Genomic DNA, 21,639 nt, shown 5'->3' on the forward strand with positions numbered 1-21,639 from the left:
CAGTCCCACTCTCCCATAACACAGACTGAAAGGAAAAGGGGAAAGGGAATTATATACCTCGACTGCAGGAGGATTCAGGCAGCATTTAGTGTTTATTCCACCCTTGTGAGACTTACTGCTCTACAGGCAAGCACTGTTGCTACTGGTCACTCAATATACATCCCAGCAGAAGCAATTTGCCTGCAATTAGTCAGGGATGAAATTCAGTTCTTAGGCAATCTCAGGTGGCAGCAATCACAGTTCTCACTCCCCCGCTCTCTCTCTGAGCAGAGTTTCATATTCTCATCGTGCAAAAGGACTGCATTTGCCAACAGGAGATGGCCAGCCCTACTTTTTGAAAAGTCGTCGTACAAGCCTCCCAACAGAAATGACTGCTTTCATTCACATTTCCTGGTAAAAAGGTACTTTAAAACCTTGTTCATGAAGCTCACTGATAGCTAAGCTATTCACAGAAATATAACAGTAATAAGGAAGAAGCACAAGTCTTTGCTTTTTATGGTAGATTCTAAGCAAAGAACCTTAAAGGCAATAGGTTGGGTGCGGTTAAAATTTGATTAATTTCAAAGAAATCAGCTTTTCTGGGTCAAGTTATAGCCTGATGGCAGCTTGTTGCACTGGAGAAAATCTGGCCAAGCACTCCACAACCACGTAGTATCGGCCAGCAGGGCTGAGAGAGGTGAACTTTATAAGGAAGAGGAGACTGCAATGAACATGAAAAAAAAAAAAAAAAGACCTCAAAAGAAAGCCATTAAGTGCTTTTTCATCCTAACTAAGTTCATTGTGAAGGGTGGTTGGGAAAAGGGGTAATGTGAGACTTTCTTATTGAAAAGAATATTGATTGTCAGGAATCAATAGCATTAAAAAGCTGTGTCTTAAGCACCAAGCTTTGAAGGACTCCACAAGCCTTTCCGTTCCCTGTCTATTCTCCTGCCAGAACTTTGATAGATTTAGCCTGCAAACCAGCAAATGGAGTGATTTGATGGTGGCCAATATATATTAAAAAATTAAGGTGTCAAGCATGAATTTTATTACATCTGCAATCAGATGTACTTCCTTCAGTCGGCTCATTTGCAATTAAGTCCAGCTGTTCTCAGTGGAAGGACTCTTCCAAGGAAATTGCTGTAAAATTTAATAGGAGTATTTTCTTTGGTGCTTTGTTGTAAATATTGTTTCCCTAATAGGCCTGTAAGGGGCTTTGCTTTTTGTTCAATGGGCAAGAGAAGTTCTGTAATTTTTCAGGCATTAGAAAATTAATAGGTCAGTGATAGAGCTTATAAAACTTAAAAAAACCTTGTCATTGTATAGTAACAGAAAGAGCTGTAAAAACTTGAAGAAGAGGCAGGTTTTGAAGATTATTTTTTTTTTGATCTGTGTAGTTTTTTGTTTACATATGAAGGGCTATTTTTTAAGTGACACATCAGACAGAGTTTGATCAATATGCTTTATCGGGTTTCTTCTGTCTAGAATCGGGTATGATAGCCAGAGAGGGGCACCAGATTGCAGACTTCAGAGTATGATCCTTCATTTCAGTATTGCAGTATAACATCCCACAAGGGCCAAAATATTACACCACGAACTCACGATACTGCAGTGCTTTAGTTTACCATCACAGAATCCTGTTTGGCCTTTAAGCAAATGATGAACATTAGAAACTTTTTTATCTCCTTGCTACTGTGTCCAAAGAGCATCTCTTTCCTTTTTACCACTTAGGCAAAGCTTGGATGTGTTTTTCCTATCTTTCAGCAATCTTTTCAGCAACATTTTCAATCTGTGAGCTTCTGTCACGCCAGGAGAACACTGCCTAAAATAAAACAGTGAGATCTGTAATTATTGACATTATTTTAAGATGTAATGCTGAAGCATTAAATATAACAAAATGAAACTATTTTGAGGGGGAATGTTGAGACGTGAATGATAGCAAATACTGTTATTGTGGATTTATTTTCACTCAAGCAAAACTCGGACTCCTTCTCTAATGGTGAAATATGACCTGGCTCTGGCAGAGAGAGTAATTTGCTAATTTGTTTAATGTTGTTATCTGTGCAGGAAAGCCTTGCAAGAAAAAGAATTCAGAATGGATCAAAACTGCAGGTTATTTCTGATTACAGAATTAAGCCACTTTTTATTCTTTAGGACAGTGATCATACTCCTTTTTTGGCAGCTGTGGATACTGAGGAGAAAACAACTTGTCCTGGTCAAAAGCTGCGTTATCATTGCTATATTGGCTTGCAATGCAAGAGGTGAATCTAATTTCCTACCAGAAACCTTCTGGTGAAGCAGTGGTAGTCCTTCTACTAGTACAGTTTATTCAAAGAACGGGAATGAGCTATACAGTATGAGAAATATCCTTTTGCTAGTATACTCATATAGCTACCTTGGCAAATCCTCGTGGTTTAGAATCCCATCTCTCATGTCTGCAAATAGCAAGAGTTAGCTGGCATAGTTTGGAACAGTTCTCCAAAATAGTGTAGCAGAGAAAGTTATAGAGGAAGTATCTGCTGAACATGTATGTTCCTGTGTACAGGCTTTGGAACAGATTGATAAACCTGTTAAGAAATGATTAATCAAAAGGGTTTGGATCAGGAAATGACAAGGGAGGCAGAGCTAGCTGCTAAGCAGTGTAAAAAAATTAGGTCTCTGTAGGAGAAGAATGTCTATCATAGAAGTAATTAGAAAATGAACCTCAGCAGCACATGATTAACAAGGAAGGAGAGAAGGTCTAGAACTTTGTAAAGCTCATACTTGGGGTGAACCTATATATATGTCTTTTATTTGTATAGCTTGCTTGGTTTTGCTTAAGTCACTGCCCCTAGAATATGAGATTTGCATGTCCAGGTAGTTCCTGCAGTTGCCATGTTGGGGGCTTTTTTCTGGTTTATGGATATTGGTCTCCTCAGTAGGAGTGGAAGGAAAAAGCAGAGGGCACAAGGAATAGGTGTTCTTGTCCAGGCAATGGTCAGTGTTTGCCTTTCTCTTTTCTAATCCATATGGGCAATATCCAAAAAGGGAGCAACCCAAAGGCACAGTGGGGACTGCGGGTAAACAGCATCACTTGGATGAGAAAGCTGCGAATAGTGCTGAGGTGCCACAGGCTGTTCGTTTATTGAAGTTCTCTGTATGCCTCTTTTCCAGCTTATATATAAAACCTACACCTGACATATAGAAACTTTCAAGGTGTCTGGGTCACATTTCAGCTAGCACCTGGTAAGAGAAACAAGCACCAACGCACCTTTTAGCTCCGTGACAGAGCAACTGCTGCAGGAAGCTGAAGATCTCATCCTGACTGCTCCCCACATTAAGTGCATTTATGGTTTGTGAGCTGTGATCCATCAGGGAGGTGCATGACAGCTTCTAGAGAAAGCTTTCTTGGTCTCTTAAGGATTTCCGCAAGCATTATTCAGCCATCAAATTCACAGCCTCTGTATCAGCACTTACCAATGTATTTGGCTTAAGTGAAGAAGAGCATATATAGAAGTCTGGCTCTGTTTAAAATAGTAGATGTGTTTGAGACAAGTCTGGGATCCAATATTGTACTGTTTGAGAACAAGCATGTTCTCCCTTGCATCTAAATGCTTTGGTTTGTGGGTTTTTTCCCACCCCCTTCAGCTTCACTCTAAACTCAGAAGGTGACCAGAATTAATCCCTGTGCTTTAAGTAAAAAATTGTTTGTGGAGCTGTGAAGGCTGGAGTGCTCCAGTCCCTCAGGATAATACTTCCCATTCTCTGTTGGCTTCAAAAATCAGAAGGAATTTCTCCATGATGTGATGGGAATCCTCAGGAGGGTACAAGAGAGCATCTTCCCCACAGGAGGTCATGGGAGATTTGCTTTAGGGACCTGACTGGCAGCTCCTACTTTGCCCAGAACATCTGTCCCTCCCATACCAGAAGTTTCCATTTGCATCTGATGTCTGGAACCCCGTTCTCTGTGACACCTTGTCGACTGAGCTACATGGGAAATGGCATTTATATGCTGTTCCTTTTGTCTGGCAGGAAATGCCTTGTGTCCATAAACAAATTATCTTCTAGCAGCTTATCGCACCACTTAGGAAGATAATTAAACAGCTTTAGAATGAAAACAAGATTGCTTGGCACCACTCGTGTCCACTCCTTTTGCATTTCTTTCTGCAATTCAGAAGAGATACAGCCAGGTACCTGCAAACCGCTTAGCCCCACACACGATCAATAGCAGAAAAGATAAATCTGCTGCAATTGACTACAGGCTGTACTGTCACTAAGTGACGAAGAAAAATGATCGCTACTTGAATACACTGCGTTTTTATCTTTAAATCTTTCAATAGGAGCAGTGTCAATAACAGAGCACTAAATAATCTCTAGATAGAAGGCAAATCTTTCTTTCTTTCTTTTTTTTTTTTTTTTAGAGGGAAGATGGATGTCACTTTTTTTTTGGGTGCCTTAAATACTTGAAGTGTGGAATTAGACCTGCAAATTACAGGAAGTGATTGTCTGTTTAGACAATCTCTATCTCATTTTAGGAAAGACTGGCTGGTGTCTGCTTGAAAATGTAGCTCAATTCCACGTTGGGAATGCACCAGAGTAACTGCATGTGGAATATGCAGAAATAAAATACATAAGGATTTTTTTCTCATGTTCCTTTGGGGATAATATATCTCTCTGAATTGGATACGGCTGCCAGAGATGGCCTTTCTTTACTTTAAAATATCTCTGACCTTTCCCTGAGCTAACTGGACACAGTTTACCGTATTGGTCCAAATAGAAAGCAAAGTCTTTTTCAAATAATAGCCTTTGGAAAAAATCCAGTCTGTTCTGTATGCTGACCATGCCACACATGGCTTTGGTTCCTCCCTGTCCTCTGGATGCCATTAGGTGGCAACCCAGTGTGGCAGCAGACCAGCACCTACATGCATACGTCTTCATGTGGCTTTTGCGTCTGCTGATCTTGGTGGAGCAACACCCAAATGGGGCAGGTACGAACCGGGGAAGCTGGTAGCAATGAGGCCCCACTGCGTGTGCATATGCTCCTGTTTCTGTCCTGACAAAATGAAGAAGAGGCTTTTATTTGAAGCCAATTTATTTCCAAGTCATACAGTGCCTCCGCTATCTCCAAGTATTGATGTCCCTTTTATCCCATATTATAAGACAGCAAGAAACACACTAGAATGCCTTTGACAGCACCAAATAGATGAACTTTTTCTTTTTTCCTCATGCAGGAAATTTTCCATAGCAAAGTTTGTGGGAGTAGAAACTTCTGGGTCAATCCAGCCTGGTGGCAGTCTGATCAATGCCAGTTGTGTCCCGCTAATATGTAGAGTGCTGCAGTGACCCTAGGGTGCTCTGTGCAGGTTTTGGATGTGTGCCTGGATGTTCCACCTGGAGCCTACTCCAGAGGAAAGGCTCTTTTGGTTGCGGACTCTGTGAACTGGGTGAGGTTTAGCTGCCCTACAGATTCCAGAAATCGGGTCTTGAAGCAGGCAGCAGTGGTGTAGAGAAAGGTCTATCAATTTAAAACTCCCTTTGCATGTACTCCAGGTTTGGTTCAGATGCTTTCCTGAGTAAAGGTCAAGATGAAGCACTGAATTTCTGAAATGCTGAAGTTCTGAATATCCCAGAACTTTGATTTATTTTGCGTGTTTTGTCTGGATTTCTGTTAAAAAACATGGCTGTCTAACCTCCTTAATGGATTGATGAGCAATACTGAGTGTGAAACAGCTTGAAAGAAAACACTGATCTATGCAGTTGCTAGAAGTGCTTGACTTGTCTGGAAATCTGCAGGTTTCCATGCTCTAATTCAACCTTAAGCATATTCGACTATATTTATTTTTGTTGTTGACCTCTCTCTTTTACAGCTGGAAAAGAAATGAAAGAAAGCATGCAAGAAAAGCTAAAAAGTAAAGAATAAGACCTTGCTGTGTCAGGATGGCTGGTGCTTTAAGGAGAGATCAGCTCAGTTTCATCTGCTAAAAATCCTGCTGAGATTGATTGGTTTATGGAGAGGTGATTATGAAAGCCAGCAAGTAGCTTAATTAGGATGGAGAGTTATGAGAAGTAGTTTGGCTTTTGTAAGAAGTGCTGGAGCAAATGACTCTTGGCAAGTGGCTGGTGGAACAGGGAAAACTAAGCTCAGGAGTTAGGTGGGATGGCTGTTTGGCATGCTGAGTTCCTGTTTAGAGGGAATAAAGCTGAAGATTGCCGAAATCATGCCTGAATCTGGTTCATGTCATGCCTTATTCACCCGAGATTACACTTTTTTCAAATAGTATTTACTAATCAGGAAGTTCAGAACTCTTTGAACTTGTCTCAGTGATAGTTGTCGTGTCAGGTTTTTTAAAGAGCCTGGGGAAAAGCAACCTCTGTTTTTCCAAGCTGCAGGTTAGAGTTTGCTCCTGGCAAGAAATACCATATATTGTACCATGAACTTCATGATATTTACTGTCATAACAGTGGATACACGGCCATCTAAAACCTTCACGCACCTTTTCAATGAAGAGCAATAACTAGTGGATGTGCTCAACCACATATTGAATAACCATCACATTTCAAGCTTCCCCTTGCCTGCTGCAAAATCCTACCTCTGCAACAAACTGGTAAGGAGTAGAATTTGAGCATTAGCTATTCAACAAATTCTGCTGACTGCTGCTAGGCAGTGAGGCTGGAATGACTGTGCCAAATCCTGGTCTTTCATGATAATAGAAGCAGAATTTTCCCCAGAGCAAACCGGTGTCAGAGAGAAAACCTGGTGAACAAGGCAGCACATTTGAAAATACAGCCCAGGCATTAAAAAAGGTAAACAGGCTTTAACTGGTTAAATTAACAGAATACACAAATATCCCAGAAGTATGTAAAAGGTTGATCCTGCAGTCTTTGGACAGGGAAAACAATGAGTTTAACTGACTCTAATACTGCAGAATTACCCATATAGTCAAGAAGAAGCAACTGGGTCATTCTGTCTCAGCCACTTGCATATTGCGGAACTACTTGTCTGCTCTTGCTACTATTTCATCCCTGCTAATGTCTTATTTAATCTGTTCAGGATAGTTGTCATTTTGAAAATGTGCAAAATATATTAAATTTTCACTACATCATTTAAAAATACATTTTTAAATATTTGTGCAGATTTTTTAAAATGGCTAGGTTCTGAATGTATAGGGCAACAGAACACAACTCAAAGCCCAATTTAAAGAAAGTATGTTTTGAGCAGGCATCAACAGATAGACTGAAAAGCAAGGCATAGGTTTTTTTTTAGATGTTGAGTGGACTAAATGCAATGTGAATTTATCTGCAAACCATCTGTGATTTCTGGTATTTTTTGATGCCTTCACAGCTCTAATTTTAAGCAGTTATGTAGCCTTTAAATAATGATACTTTCTTCCCATTTGGTTTTACATCAGATTCCATACTTGATCACCGAATGCTTAAAGAAAAGAAGTAGCTGAGCATCCTTCTCTGCAGATTGCACACATACAGAATAAAACAGCAGCCTTTTATTTTTGCAAGTAAAATTTGACATATTTTGGGACAGAATTCCGCATGCATAAAATAACACCAGTTTTGCTGGGTACGGTTTACTTTTTGTATTTTGCTTTACACTTCTCATGTAAATTCAGTGCTGGGATAAGGTGTTAAGTTGACATCCCCAGGGACCGCAACTCCAGAAGCAGCACAGCATAACAGCAGGTCTCTTTGAATTATCTTAAAACTGGTATCAAGGGTGCCAGTTTTATCAGATAAGAGGGAACTGAAGAGCCATAATCCATCCAGTCCTTAGTGGTTCTGCAGACAAATCTATTATGTGTTGGATTTTCTGTGTGTGATGCGGACACCTTATAACCGTAAACTGAAACAAAACACTATGGATAAGGAACGGAGTAGCCACTCAAAAATTGTAGTTCCTACAGTTACAGTGACCCCCTAAGGGAGCGAGGAGGCCTCTACGTCTGTTTTGCAACATTGTGATGTGGGGGAAGATCCTTTAGAATGTAAGCCTGGTAGCCAGAGAGCCTGAAACAATACTGAGCTAACTCTAGTCGTCTGATGATAACTACATCATTGTCAGCTCCGTTCATGATTTCACTGTTTCTTCTGGCAGGAGTGTCCTGATAAGATTTTTGCTCACTAGTGTTGGATATAGTGGGAGATTCTGATCCAGGGAACCATAGGAAAGAAATAGCAGTGAAGATCAAGGCTTCTCCCAACCAAACATGTCTTACCATTCCAACCTTGCCTAATAGGAAGCAGGACGCATTCCCTTCTCTTGGCAGAAGCCTCAAACATGAGTCGATAACCCCCCAGCTTCTCTTCTGTTTCAATAATGCATCATGTAGTAAACTCTGTGGCTAACTAACTGAAGACTGGAAAAAATTAATAGGAATATAAAACCAGCAAGTATATCTTGCACTATTGCACTATTGAGCATCACAATTATTTGGGGAAAAAGAATAAGTTTATTAAATTTGTCTGAAATTCTGTCAAGAATGTAGCGATGAAGTACAAAGAAATGAAGAGGCCTTCGTGATGAATATCAGTGCAACTTGCCACAGAATAAATATCAGCATTTATCTATCTCAGAGGAAGATAAAGATAATTTCTTATGATGTGAGTTATCCCAAATGTTGAGTGCTGTCCAGACGTTTAATGAGGGATTATCTGCACTTGCTATGAAACCCCATAGTTGCCATTAGTTTTCTCTCCTGACAAAAAAAATTAATTTCTCTTAAATGTGAATACATTTCTAATTGGGCATTTTCTTCCCTAACAAATTGTTTACAGTACCTCTGCAAGGATTCTGAAATCATCACTTTTCTCTGATGCTGCTGATTAATTACAGCCCACTTGGTTCTTCCTAGCTGCAATTTGAGTAATACTGCCTTAGCATACTTTGCTGTGAAAGGTTCATCTTAATTACATGCTCCCCAGCCAAGCTTCTGCTTCAGAAGAGAACTGTACTTCTCTTGTCAAGCTGCATGTGATGCCAGGTTGGATTGTTAGTTTCCCCCCTCCCTTTCTTTCCAAGTGAGTTCAGAGCTTCTGTACGTTACGAGACTGACAGCACCCAAAATGAAATTCTCTCTTTAGCCACAGAACAGATCCAGAACTGGCAGTTCACTGCAGTCTTCTCTGTTCCATCCCTTAGTCTACATGGCACAGTGCAGCAGTGTGTGGAGATAACTGGGCTAGCTGTAGTACCACGGTCTTAGCAGAGCAGTCTGCCAGAGCTAATTAGCAACGCTGAGAGGCAGGGTTTATTAGTTTGCTCAGAACACTGAACTAACAGCAGGCTGCTTCCAGGACTGCGGTTGCTGTTTGTGTCTCTCTCTACATGACGCTGCGTCGTGCAATGTGGATACAACCCACATGCTTTAAATGTAATCTTGCTTTGGATGGAGATCACTAGGTGCTTGAACTTCTGGTGGAGAGGATACAAGATGTCAGTGCTGATGCTTGTTCAGATGTGGATATGTCTCCATGTTGGGCTACCCAAATAATTTTGCAGGAACCCACTCAACAGCTGTCAGATAGTAAGATTTTTGGATGTTTTGAACATCAACTGGATTCTTGCTTTTATATTTTACTAGTGATTTTAAGGCAAAAACATTTTTATTGGTACTTTGGAGATGTCCTTATTTCACATATTTTATATCCATAACGCCCACTTAGAATATACCTATAATGAAGATGAAAATAAGCATACTGCCTTGGTTTGGGCAAGCTGCCACTTAAGGAATATTGCTTAAAAGAAAGCAGTGAGCAATGCAGGCAAGGCAATGCCCTACAAATGAGCACACTAAATTATGCAGGCTTTTCCTTATAGATGTGGGAAAACAGGAGGAGGAGCAATAAGAGGAACAGGATCTCCTGCTCTCTTCTTTAGCGTTATCTTTAGGTGTTGAAGCAGAGTCTGCCTTAACTCCCCATGGAGCCAACATTCTTAGTGCTCTGAATTGCCCATTGTCTGTGCAGGAGAACTTGGCTCCTCATTTATTCACGGAAAAGCAGATCCCTGGAGCAAAAAATGTGAATGCCCTCTTTTGAGTTTCTAAGCCAAAGCTACATTGTGCTCAAATGGTTCTGTATACATCTATGGGTTTGTTTTCAGGCCACTGTTTTGCCATTACAGTTTAAAAACGGTCAAACCATCATCAAGCCCGCTTACTGTTCCAGGTAGGATATAAAATCAAAAATCCTTGCACTTGGGCACCACAGTTATGGGAATCTTGGAGATAGTTAAAATAAATGTGACTTTAACAGCTGAAAATAGGTGTTTAAAAAGAATAAATCTCACACCAGAGGGAAAGAAATGGAGAAGAATCATCCATTTCAAAGGGAAAACATGTAAGTTACACGCATCTGCAATGTGCACCCGGCGTCTGAATTTAGCAGTGAGAGGAAAAAAGAATAATGCCATGCAGGAACGATCTTCCAGCCTACAAGTATTCCCTCATAATAACACAGTACCTTCTTGACCATTCTATTATAGTCCAAAGAAAGGTATTTTATGTGTAACATAACTAATACTATAGATCCATAAACAGTTTAAGTTGCCAGTCTGGCTGAGATAGTCTTGTCCTTTCTGCCTCTGGCTGCTATTCTTCGATTCAGTGCCTTTTTTTACACAAAGAACTACTCCTGTCTTGTTCATATTTGCCTTACTAAGTGTGCTCAGCCCATTGCTGATTCTTTAAAATACACCACTGTATTTTTCACTGTTTATGTAGGCTGGACTACGTTGCTTCAGACTATTGCTTCCAGGTTTGCTTTACCTCTGTGCTCAGATACAACAGCGTTACTAAGCTGAAGAGAAGTAGAACCACAGCCTTTTCGTTTTCTCATTCTTCATGCTAAGTAATAAGGTTTCACTTATCAATACCTGGCATGTTGTCTGAGAACATTTAGTTGATTGGATACAATTTTCAGAGCCCATCGCATAGTAGACAGAAAAGTGTCACTGAGTGGAGGGCTAAGCCTCGCTTCACTTGGCCACTGACGCATCTGCTGTTCCTTGTTGTATTCATTTCCATTTTACATATTAAAAAAGCACCCCTGACTAAAGGATCTGACTGTATGGATTGTGCTTACTGAATTAATACCTTTATGAAAGTGGTTGTTATTTACTTTAAAAGTTGAGAAAACAAAAACCCTAGCCCTGTGCTCCCTCTGTGGAGCAACTATTGGCCTGTGGAGTGCTTAATTTATCTTAGCTCTATTTATTTTAGCTGCACTCAAGGGTGAAAAGAGCTGGTGGTGGCATTGGAAACATAAGCAGCTCCTACAAAATCAAACTAGCGCTACTTAGCGCTATGAAAGCCCTCTTGAACTTTGTGGTGCTTTGCAAACATTTGATAATGAAGGCCTGTTGATCTCAGCAGTAATCATGACCGAGACATGAACTGTACCAGGGGCCCAACCTTCACATCTTCAGTCTGTCCATAAGCATAATATATAAAGAAGTATATAATATATGTATAGACGTATTCTTGCCTGCTTCCAGCCAAGCACAGCTGTTGCGGCGGGACAGGGGCCCATGCTTCCTATTTTAAATGGTTTTATTTCTGGCCCCATGCCTGGAAAACACCCTACAGATCCACTGAACATCCAGAGGAAGGAATACACCCTATACTGCGAGCAGAGAATGATGCACAGCACAGGAAAACAAAAGAAGACATTTGGCTGGGAAAAAAAGTGGATTTCTGAGGAAGGACTGGGGTGCAGACGGCAGTGCTCATCTCTCGGGCCCCGGGGGCCGCGCAGACATCTATCTCCTCATCCGCTCCCGGCACGGGGCAGAGCCGCCTTTCCTGAAGAAACCCCTGAAATTAGAGAAAGAGGATACAAAGCTCAAAAGCGCGATGCTGCGCCGCCCCCGCTCCCGGGGCAGCGCCGCGGCCCGCCCAGCCCCGGGCTCCCACCGCCCCCTCAGAGCCCGGACTCCATTTCCCAGCCTGCCCCGCGCCGCCGCGGCTTCGCGCGCTGCTCGCGGCCCGCCGCGGGAGGCCGGGCCCGGCCGGCCAAGATGGCGGAGGGGGTGCTGAGCCCCGGGGTGAACCTGGAGGCCTTCTCCCAGGCCATCGCCGCTATCCAGGCGCTGCGCTCCAGCGTGACGCGGGTCTTCGACTGCCTGAAGGATGGGATGCGGAACAAGGAGACCCTGGAGGGCCGCGAGAAGGGCTTCGTGGCCGCCTTCCAGGAGAGCCTGCACTCTGTGAGCCGCGACCTGGGGTGAGCAGCCGGCCCTGAGGGGCCTCCCCCCGCCTCGGTGTGCGGCGGGCCCCGGCGGGGAGAGGGGTCCCGGGGTGCCCCCCAGGGCCCCGCCGCCCCCAGGGCCTGTCCCCTCGGAGGCGCCGGGGGGCCCTGGCCACTCCCGGGGAAAGTTTTAGGCAAATAAATGTGAAGACGCTCCGGTTTATTCCTTCCAGCGTCCTGCGCCTTGCCCCTTCGTGGGTTTCACTCCAGAGTCTCAAGAGGGGTGAATGCTGCTCGCAGTATTTACCTGGGGTTTGTTCTTTTCTTGTTTTAAAAAAAGAGCCCTCGGTGGGGTTGCATTGGCAAGGTGAATGCTCCTGCTTGCAGGGAGATTCTTCTCTTTTTTTTTAAAAAAAATATAATGAAATGCTTTTTAGGCTCTGTCTATTCAGTAGCATTCAAGTGGCTCAAGAATGACCATTTTATTACCGAAACCTGTAAGGTTGGAAAGGTAGTGTAGGTAAGTATGCTTGGTTGCTACTAGCAGGTGTGTTTTGTGTAAATAAAGTGTTGAGGCTGATGGTCCATGTGGATGCTCCCGGGAGGCTGTTGCCCTGGGTTGTGTCCTCCTGGGAGCCATCAGTGCTCTCCCAGGAGGTGGCCAAAGGCAGGGTGAGCACATAACCGCCCGTTCCCAGCACATCCTCTGGCCTCCAGAGGTTTAGCATTCAGGGTCTGGTGTACAAGAATTTGTTTCTTGCTGGCTAATAGGTCTTGCTGAGTTTTAGTTCTGGTCATGGTAATATAATTTGTTGCCTACATCTTCCCTTGTGCTGGGAAAGATGGTAGGTAATTATTCTGTCAATAATGTTATACACAACTTTATAGGCTTCTCTTGTATCTCTTTGTTTTTTATTGTTTTCCGTTTCGGGAACCGTGAAGCCTCCTCAGCTGGAGCCTGTGCCATTTCTTTGGTTATCCTTGTCTGGCTAGTAGCTTTTTAAAGAATTTTCTAGTATTAACCCAAAGTCTTGTTCCTGAACAATAATAGATAGCAATTGGCTCTGACCTATCTTGTCTCGTGTGTAGTGTATTACCCTCCTCTGCTTTGCAGTTTATCATCCAGTATTTCAGTGCTGTGGAGTTCTTGTGCGATTCTGTGCAGTCAGTCCCTGTCTTTACTACACCTGAGAGTAGCTTCATCATCAGACTTCGCCAGTTCTTTTTTCACTGTCTCTTCCACTGCACTGGTGAATGTACTTATCAGTGCTTTGGTGACCATCTCTTTCCTGATTTCTTGTGAGATAACTTTTTTGATGTTTTGAAGTATATTTAATTTGCCTTTTTTGAAACATAACTGCCACAAAATACTGTAACGTATATAGCATCTAAGTGTTACATATTCTATTACATATTTGGGAAGTAGTAAGGGAATACTCCAAGGTGTATTGAAGTTAATGTTATGGGTGGGCTTCAAAAGAATTGACTGGGATCCCTGTTCAGCAAGTCCTTAGTTACTATGTCTGTTCACATTTATTTTATTGTATTCTTTTGTCAAGAAATGTTAAGCACGTTCCTGAGTGTTCACAGTACCAGGGGCTTAAAAAGAATGTAGGCCATGGAAACTTGAAGGAATAATGATTAGTAAAGGAGAATTTTGTGGTAGTGGTGTGGAAGTCCATTAATTGTTAGTTCCCTGATTGTTGGTCTTTACTTTTGTAACCTTCATTAATGCAAATTGAGATATTTGGGATTTGTCTTTACAGAGAGTTTCAGAAGTCACCCTTTGAAGGGTCTGAATTCTGCTTTTAATTTAGTGGACGTTCTAAAGTTCAGGGTAGATGTAACATTCAGAAGTCAAAAGGAAAGGTACCTGATTAGTCATGTCACTTGAAAAATCACATTTTAGATCTGTGTGAAGTAGCCAGTCTTTCTTCTACAGTTGATTAATGCAAGCTTTAAAAATTGCTTAACTTTTGTTATTATTAAATGTAGTGTTTGACAAATAAGATATGAAGAAATAATAGATCATTTCAGAGTGAGATTTTTTTCATGGAAGAATGGTGCTTATTATGTTTTAGTTGAGTATTTTATGCATGTCTACAAATGTACAAATTACTCTTGGAAATCAGAAGATGTTTCCTTGCCCTGAGAAATTGGAATGCATATGCTTGCTTAGAGTAATCACAGACTTTATGGGACCATCTCTGGGCTTAGGACTAATGCCAGTTCTTCTGAATATTTATGAGGACAATGTTAATTTCTAGCTCTAATAAAATGATGAGGCATCTGGCTGGTTGGTGTTTAAAAAAATATTTCCAGTATCGCATGCAATGCTAAAGTCAGAATTCTGTGGTTTCTGAGGGTGTGCCTTGCTCAGAAGATGTCCTGGGTTGTGGAAGTGCTTATGAACAGAACAGGACCTGCCATAGTTTGACTCTTTCCAGATTGTCTTAAAAAGACTCTTGACTTGTACTTTCTCTCCTAAGAAGCATTGAGCTTAATGACTAACAGGCTACTTCAGAATGTTTGGATAATGAGTGGTTATGTTTTTTATCAAATTGGGGAGGTATTTAAAACTCACTTAGATATTAAAATAGAGTTCATGCATGATTGCTGTTCCTGCAGGAGGATTGTGCATCTTAGATATCTGTATTGGCAGATCTGAGTTTAAAAATAATGCCAATCTCTTTTCTTTCAGTGAACTGGAGCGTCTGAGCAACCTAGTTGGTAAACCGTCAGAGAACCACCCACTGCACAATAGTGGACTGTTGAGCCTAGATCCCGTTCAGGACAAAACACCTCTTTACAGCCAACTTCTTCAAGCCTACAAATGGTCAAATAAGGTAATGGAATACATCAGTGTATTCCTACAGAGTGTGTGATTTGTGGTACACTAGACCTGTAAGCGTTTGAGACTGTCAAAATTGCTGAGGTTTGTTTTTTTTAATGAAGTTGAGGGGCATAATACATACTTTCAAGGGTAAAAAATGGTACTTTAATTGAGAGGAGACTTCTGCGATACTGAGATGTGTCAGTTGTTTAGCATCTTACGTGAATATTAGATAAAAGTATGTAGTGTCCTTGCATCTGACAGTAGACACTGTAGCAGAGGGCAGTGGGATATTAGAGCAGAGAATTACGAGCTTATGTCACCTTCAAACCTATTTCTAGGAAAGAAACACATAGGGAAGTTGCCATCATCAGAAATCTTGATGCCTTTCCATACCATTTTCTGCTGCTAAAATCATTTGCACCTGCTCTCGGAAGTAACTTTGTATTCAACAACTTTGGCATACGTAGTATTTTCAGATGGTATATATTGTTTTGAATTTGAAGTAATGTAAAAAAAAAAAAAAGATAATGCAGTTTTTCCCATTTTTAAAAAAATGTTTTTGTTGAAAGAAAAATCTTATAAGCATAATTCAGTTTCATAAATTTGTATGCTGAATATATCTAGAGACAGAAATTGGGTAGGTATATTTCCTTCTCCGCTCAAAACATAGTCTACTTGTGTGTCAAAATCAGATGCGAGGAAAGGAGCATTCTTAATAAATAAGTAAACATTACATTATTGCAATTATTACTGGTCTCTATCAGAGCGCCGTTATGTTTCAAGTTGCCTGTTTCCATCCTGAGTTTTTTGTTCATGCTTATTACTTTTTATAGAAATGTTTAAATTAATAAGTTTAAAAGCTTTTTTAAAATTATGTTTTGAAATACTAGTGAGCTGTTACAAAGTGTAAAGAGTTGTAGCTTTTAACAACCTTATACAAGACAGCAGGAGTAAGCAGGAATAATAAATCTGAAAATGTTTAGGGCATTAAAAGAAACAATTCTGCTTTAAATTATTTATGATGATACATGAACAAGTAAGACTTTCAGACTACGCAAATACTTCGTAGGCAAATCATTGTTATACATTGAGCCAACCAATCTAATATTATTCAGATTTAAAATAGAATTCTACAATAATGTTTGTGTGAATACTGCAATAATGTTTGTATAGTCACTTCTCAATATAAATGTGTTAACGTCTCCTAAAACCAGTAGAATTGCTAGAAAGTTGGTATGGTTGAACAATGAGGGACGGGAAGGATTTTTACATAGAGATTTATTAATTGATAATGTTTCACATGTGGTTGTGTTTCTTGCTGTTAGCAGGAGATTATTAGCACTGAAGAAAAAACCAAAACTATCTTAACATTTTTAGTATTCTGTGCATTCGTATACACAGTTAAATGTTCCAGGGGAAAACCAGTGGTTTTTTCTTTTATTTCTGTTGTCTTTGACTTCTGTTTTGCAGCCAAAATAAAAGATACTGTTTAAGTTGTATTTAAATTAAATTAATTTGTATTTAAATGCCTACTTGCTATCTAATGGTTCTTCTCAACTTCATTAGCATCCTGTCTGGGGTTTGCAATAACCAGCAGACATGGATAGGTTGCTCCTGTTTCTAACAGCAGATGTGTTGCCTGGGTGAGGGCATTAACTGCTGGGTTTACCATTAGCAGCAAAGACCCTGTTGATACTCTTGTCTGTTGCTGTTTAATTCTTCATTGCTAAAATACACTTCTTGAATAAGTGTTATTTCATTACATCTTTTGGCCACCTTCTGTTCCAATTATGTGTCTGGTGTTCTCTGTTGCTTCGAAGGGAGGATTTAGATGTGGTGATGTGTGAATACACTTTATGTCTGTCCGCATTTAATTTTTAATTTGTGACCCCTTTGTGGCTTGCTTGCTTGTATTTTTGATGAGCTGAGATAAGGGCATTTTCCTCTCCTTCGATTGTTCTTGCATTACTGATGACATGAATAGCCACATGGCTGCCAGGGGAGGATAGATGGAGTGGAGTTTCAGGGCTATGGTGCAATTCCAAAAAGACATTCATGAAATATAGGGGAAAATGCGTACACAGACTTTATATTGCATGTTTCAATGCATTCTTTTAGTTTTAAAACATGGGGAGGCTGGTAGTAGTAGCTTGTAGGACAATAATAAGTAAGGTCAGTAATAATAACTGGGCCATTTCATGAGAAGCAAATTACTGTTCAGTTATACCAAAGTAGTATTTGTAGTACTGCATACTGGAAAAAAAAAAAGCTTTGCTGCATTATTTTTTATCTAAAGTTGAAAGAACAGTTAGAGGTATGAAATGGTAATTCTTAGAAAAAAAAAACCCACAACCCAAACCCCCAAAACCCAAACCAAAAATCCCTAGCATTTCAAAAGTTACCTATATATGGTAGTCTCTTTTAAAGGCTGAAATTTTAGTTGGTCCGCTTGTACCAGTATTTCTGCTCTGGAAACGATAGTCTCAGCTGGTTTTTGGAGAATACAGGGACAGCAACCTTTCAAATACCAAAACCCATATGAATCTCTTTAAAGCACAGTACTACCAAATTGGTCGTTCTTTTTAGTATATAAATGTACCTAAAACTTAAGCAGTTTTGTAAATCTGGTGGTGGATCATAGCTACCTACCTGTATGACTCTTACTTTTCCCAGCAAAACTGATTGCCTGAGTAATAGCTTGTTTAGTTCTGTTTTCTTAAATTTCAGCTGAGGCTGTGCTAGTTGTCGTTCTTTGTGGTCATGAGTTACTAGATGTTAGAATAGTTATTTCTTTGTATTTGCAGCTTTGTTTTGATGTTGGGTCAAACAAATGCCATTTTGATCAGGTCTTGGATGCATGGGCAAGCTTTTTGGAATAAGTGCCAGTGCTGAGTGTGAAGTGTAGTGAAGATGGTACAGACATAAATAGAAAATTCTGTTTAAGATGTGAATGTTAACATAGGAAACTAGGCTTACCTGATGCTTTTCAGCTTGTTTTATTTACCTCAATTAATACATCTAGCTGTACCTGGTTATGTATTGTGAGAAGACCTGCATTTAGGTGTAAATTTACTGTCCTTACTCTTTAGCTTAGTACAGTAGAGATGGATTGTATTTAATTGTGAAAACTTTCCTTACAGAAGTGTGTTCTCTTGGCAGTGCGTGTTATTTATTAGCACCTGCTATCTTGATATTTACTTACTGTAGTTGACCCAATAGTTTTGCAGATGGTAAAGTTGTCTGTATAATGAAAGCAGCTGTTTGGGAACACAACAGCTTGTCAGATGCATTAATTACATACACATGCAATTGTAAAGGAACTTTACTTTTCCAGGTGTTCAACAGAGCTGACAAGCTACAGCTGAAAAACACAGGAAGATGAAGTTGATCTTATTGCAAGCAACAGCTAAATGTTTTTTCTTCTTTGGTTTAGCTTCTTTTACGTATCAGTAGAAATCATACCAGTGAATTACTTTGCTGACTGTGGGGTGCATGGACACATGCAGATGGCGTGCTTAGGGACATGGTTTAGTGGTGGACTTGGCAGTCCTGGGTTAATGGATGGACGTGATCTTAAAGGTCTTTTCCAACCTTAATGATTCTGTGTAGTAGCCATAGAATAGTATATAGGTCTACTCAATACGTTTTCTTTATTCCTCCTCCTCTTCAATTTTATTTAAGAAAAGAGGTTTTCTTCATTACAGTTGAAGTGCTGTTTCCCAGAAGGATCCATATGTGCCCTCTAATGGAATACCAAAGATATATTATTAGATAAGATGAAAAATGAGCTATCATTCTGTATGAGTAACACAGATGAAGTATTATCAGAAACTTAGGAAGTTTGTGGAAATCAGTAGGGTATTTTACATGTGGACTGTCTCTGTTTAGTAACTGTAGTTGAATTCTGCTTTTAGTAGTTATGTACATAGCTTAGCTGTTGATTTTTTTTGTAATATGATTGTTGTGTCTGAGCAGCTGAAATCTAAGATGACAGTGGAAGTCAGAAAGGTTTCTATTTTGTATGCCTGCGGCCTGATACTGCTTGGAACAGTCAGTTGCCAGGTGCTTGCTTCTTGCATTATATTTGGAATTCAAGGGAAGCTACCACAGGGGAGAATGCATCAGCTATAAGTTTAGATGAAAGGAATTTTAAAAAGTCACTTACTAGACAGAAATTCTGATTAAGTTTTGATTTTTTTAAAAAAAAGAGATGTGGCCTCATACTTGTGACAGAGCACTGGAAGAACTCACTTCTGTTGCTCTTCAGGACACTTCTATAACAAGCGCCCTGATGCTGGCCTTCCTTACTCCTGGGAGCTGCTTGTGTTCTGCAGTAGGCGAGACCTTGATCTCATGTATAAGAACATCATTTACTAAGCAACTGTGTGTTTCTTGGTATTCTCAATACTGGGTGACAGAGGGCTTTTGTGGGGGGAAAAATAATTACTTGTGAATGATGTTATTAAACCAATATTGTATACTTACCCATATATGAAATGTTAGTAAAGTTTGTGGTGGTGTGCTTGTCTGATTCAGCTACAGTAATGCTGGTGGTCAGAGTAGATGCCGGATTTTGGGAATCCAGGAGTTTGAACTCAGTCTTTGAGTGGTATAAACTTTTCTGTTCCATCTGCTGCTTTAGTGAGGTTATTTATTGCCTGTAGCGTGTATTTGTTCATCCTCTTTGCCCTTGGCAAAGCATTTGTATACCTTTGCCCTGTACATGCCCAAGGCAGTGTTTGTTAAGGTGTTTCCATTGACTCCAGTGGAACAGAAAATCTGCAGCGTATTACATGTCCACTGAGCAAGGCAAATGCTTTGTAAGGCAAGTTTCCCCTCTTTTAATGGGGTGCTGTCAAGTAGCTCATGCCCAACATTTGAGCTTTACTCACTGATAAAGATTATTTGCTTATATGCTTTTGTTTATTTGAAGGGTATATGCAAAATGGATGAACTACCAAACAGCACTAAAGAATTACTGAATTACTCTCTACCAGACTTAAACATGGAGTTTTGTAGGGTAGTGGCAAACTAGGTCTTTCCTGAGTTCCTGAGTGGCAGCAGTATTAGCTTGCCCAAGTGAAAATACTGTCTTCTGTAAGTCATCTGTCCTTCCCTTCCCCACCCCTTTGCAGTAAAGAGTTTGTTTTCAGACTTTCACATAATATTATTAAGAGCAAAAATGATGGAAATTTAGAACGATCGTAGTCTTGAACAGGTGATGTTATTTTGTTTCCTTGATTTTTAACTTCGCTGAAGTGCAGTGTTGTATGCTCTGCTGTTTTCAGAGTTGCATTTGTCTGTCTACTTCAATTCCAACACGTCAGTGGTTTGAACCGGTGTGCATAGATGTGAGTAATGATGGTATTGTTTTATCATTGTGAGATGGTACTTAAAAACCATGATATTGGTGTGTCTGGAAAGGCTGTTATCTACTACTTCAAGCAGAAAGCAAAAAATCAACTTTTTTGACTGTGACTCTGGGTGAGCAGGATTTAGATCAAATTATTAATTTACTCGTCTGTGAAAATGAGATTATGGCGACTGGGATAAACTTTACAGTATCAGTCAGTGTATTGTAAACATTCCAAGTGAAGGGACGCTGGACAGGAGTTGTCATAAATTTATTTAAGAGTAATATGCTGGCAAATACAAAACGAAAAAAAAATACTGTTGTTCTACATGTTGAAATACACTAAAACATATTTGGACTTAAATTTGTTACTCATAGCTTCCTCTTGTTTTTTACATAAATTTAAAATCGAACTCTTGAGATTACCATTAATGAGTTAAAATGATTTTCTGTCACATGACAGAAGAGAAAAGGAATATATAGGTTTTGTTTATTAAATTATTTTGATGTGTTCCCTGATAAATGATTTGTATAAATTGTGTTTGTTGTAGGTCTCAAAAAAAGAAATCAATAGAGCTTGTAGAGAAAGTCCAGACTTGTTACGACTGCCCTTGGTAGCTTAGTATTGATTAGACACAAATATTGAGTTTAATGACAATAAATGACATTAAATGTTAACCATAATAGTAGAGGAACACTGTTGAAGTGAGGGGTTTTTTTTAATCTTGATTGTAAAATGAAGTGTTCATTCCAAGGAACATTAATTTTAATTTTTGGATGCGCTCAAACATTTTGAATTTAATGTAGTTTTACAGTAGCATGGTCAATGTAACTGAATTATTATGTTGGCTGTTCTTTGGAAGTTCAGGCAGCTGGCCAAGATTTTGTCCTTTCGGGACTTTTTTTTCCTACAAAAATGCAGTATTATAATATTGTGACATACTATTGCATGGAGATTGAGCTTACACTGCTGAGATTTCATCCAGCCAAACTGGGGAACACTGTCTCGTCTGTCACTGATACTACAGTACACCTGAAATCTGGCATTACGGAAAACTGGATCATAGTAACTGGATCATCTGCTTGCCCAGTGTTCCTGGAGGCTGCTTTTGAAGATCACCTGTACTTGCTGGGGTAGGCGTGGGAAAGTCAGTGGTGCAGCTTCAGTTACTGGTATTCTTAGTAAGCAGGAGCTCTGAAGAAGTTACTTAAAGAAAAGATTTGAAGTGGCCAAAATCCCTTGGTTTGCTCGTAGAAGGGAACAAATGAAAAAAATCAAGTAAGATATGAATTG

General features: G+C 40.0%; 1 protein-coding gene across 1 annotated transcript in view; it reads left to right on the forward strand.

Annotated features, from left to right (window-relative positions):
• Positions 1 to 11,944: 11,944 nt before the first annotated feature.
• The window catches only part of MED27 (mediator complex subunit 27), a 94,130-nt gene continuing 84,435 nt past the window's right edge, over positions 11,945 to 21,639 (forward strand). The window contains exons 1-2 of the mRNA XM_005231209.4: positions 11,945 to 12,192; positions 14,858 to 15,002. Coding sequence (XP_005231266.1) covers positions 11,987 to 12,192; positions 14,858 to 15,002 — 351 coding nt within the window. The 5' untranslated portion in view covers positions 11,945 to 11,986. The remainder of the gene's footprint in view (positions 12,193 to 14,857; positions 15,003 to 21,639) is intronic.

Source organism: Falco peregrinus, chromosome 1 (genome assembly GCF_023634155.1).
Source record: "Falco peregrinus isolate bFalPer1 chromosome 1, bFalPer1.pri, whole genome shotgun sequence".
Taxonomy (NCBI): domain Eukaryota; kingdom Metazoa; phylum Chordata; class Aves; order Falconiformes; family Falconidae; genus Falco; species Falco peregrinus.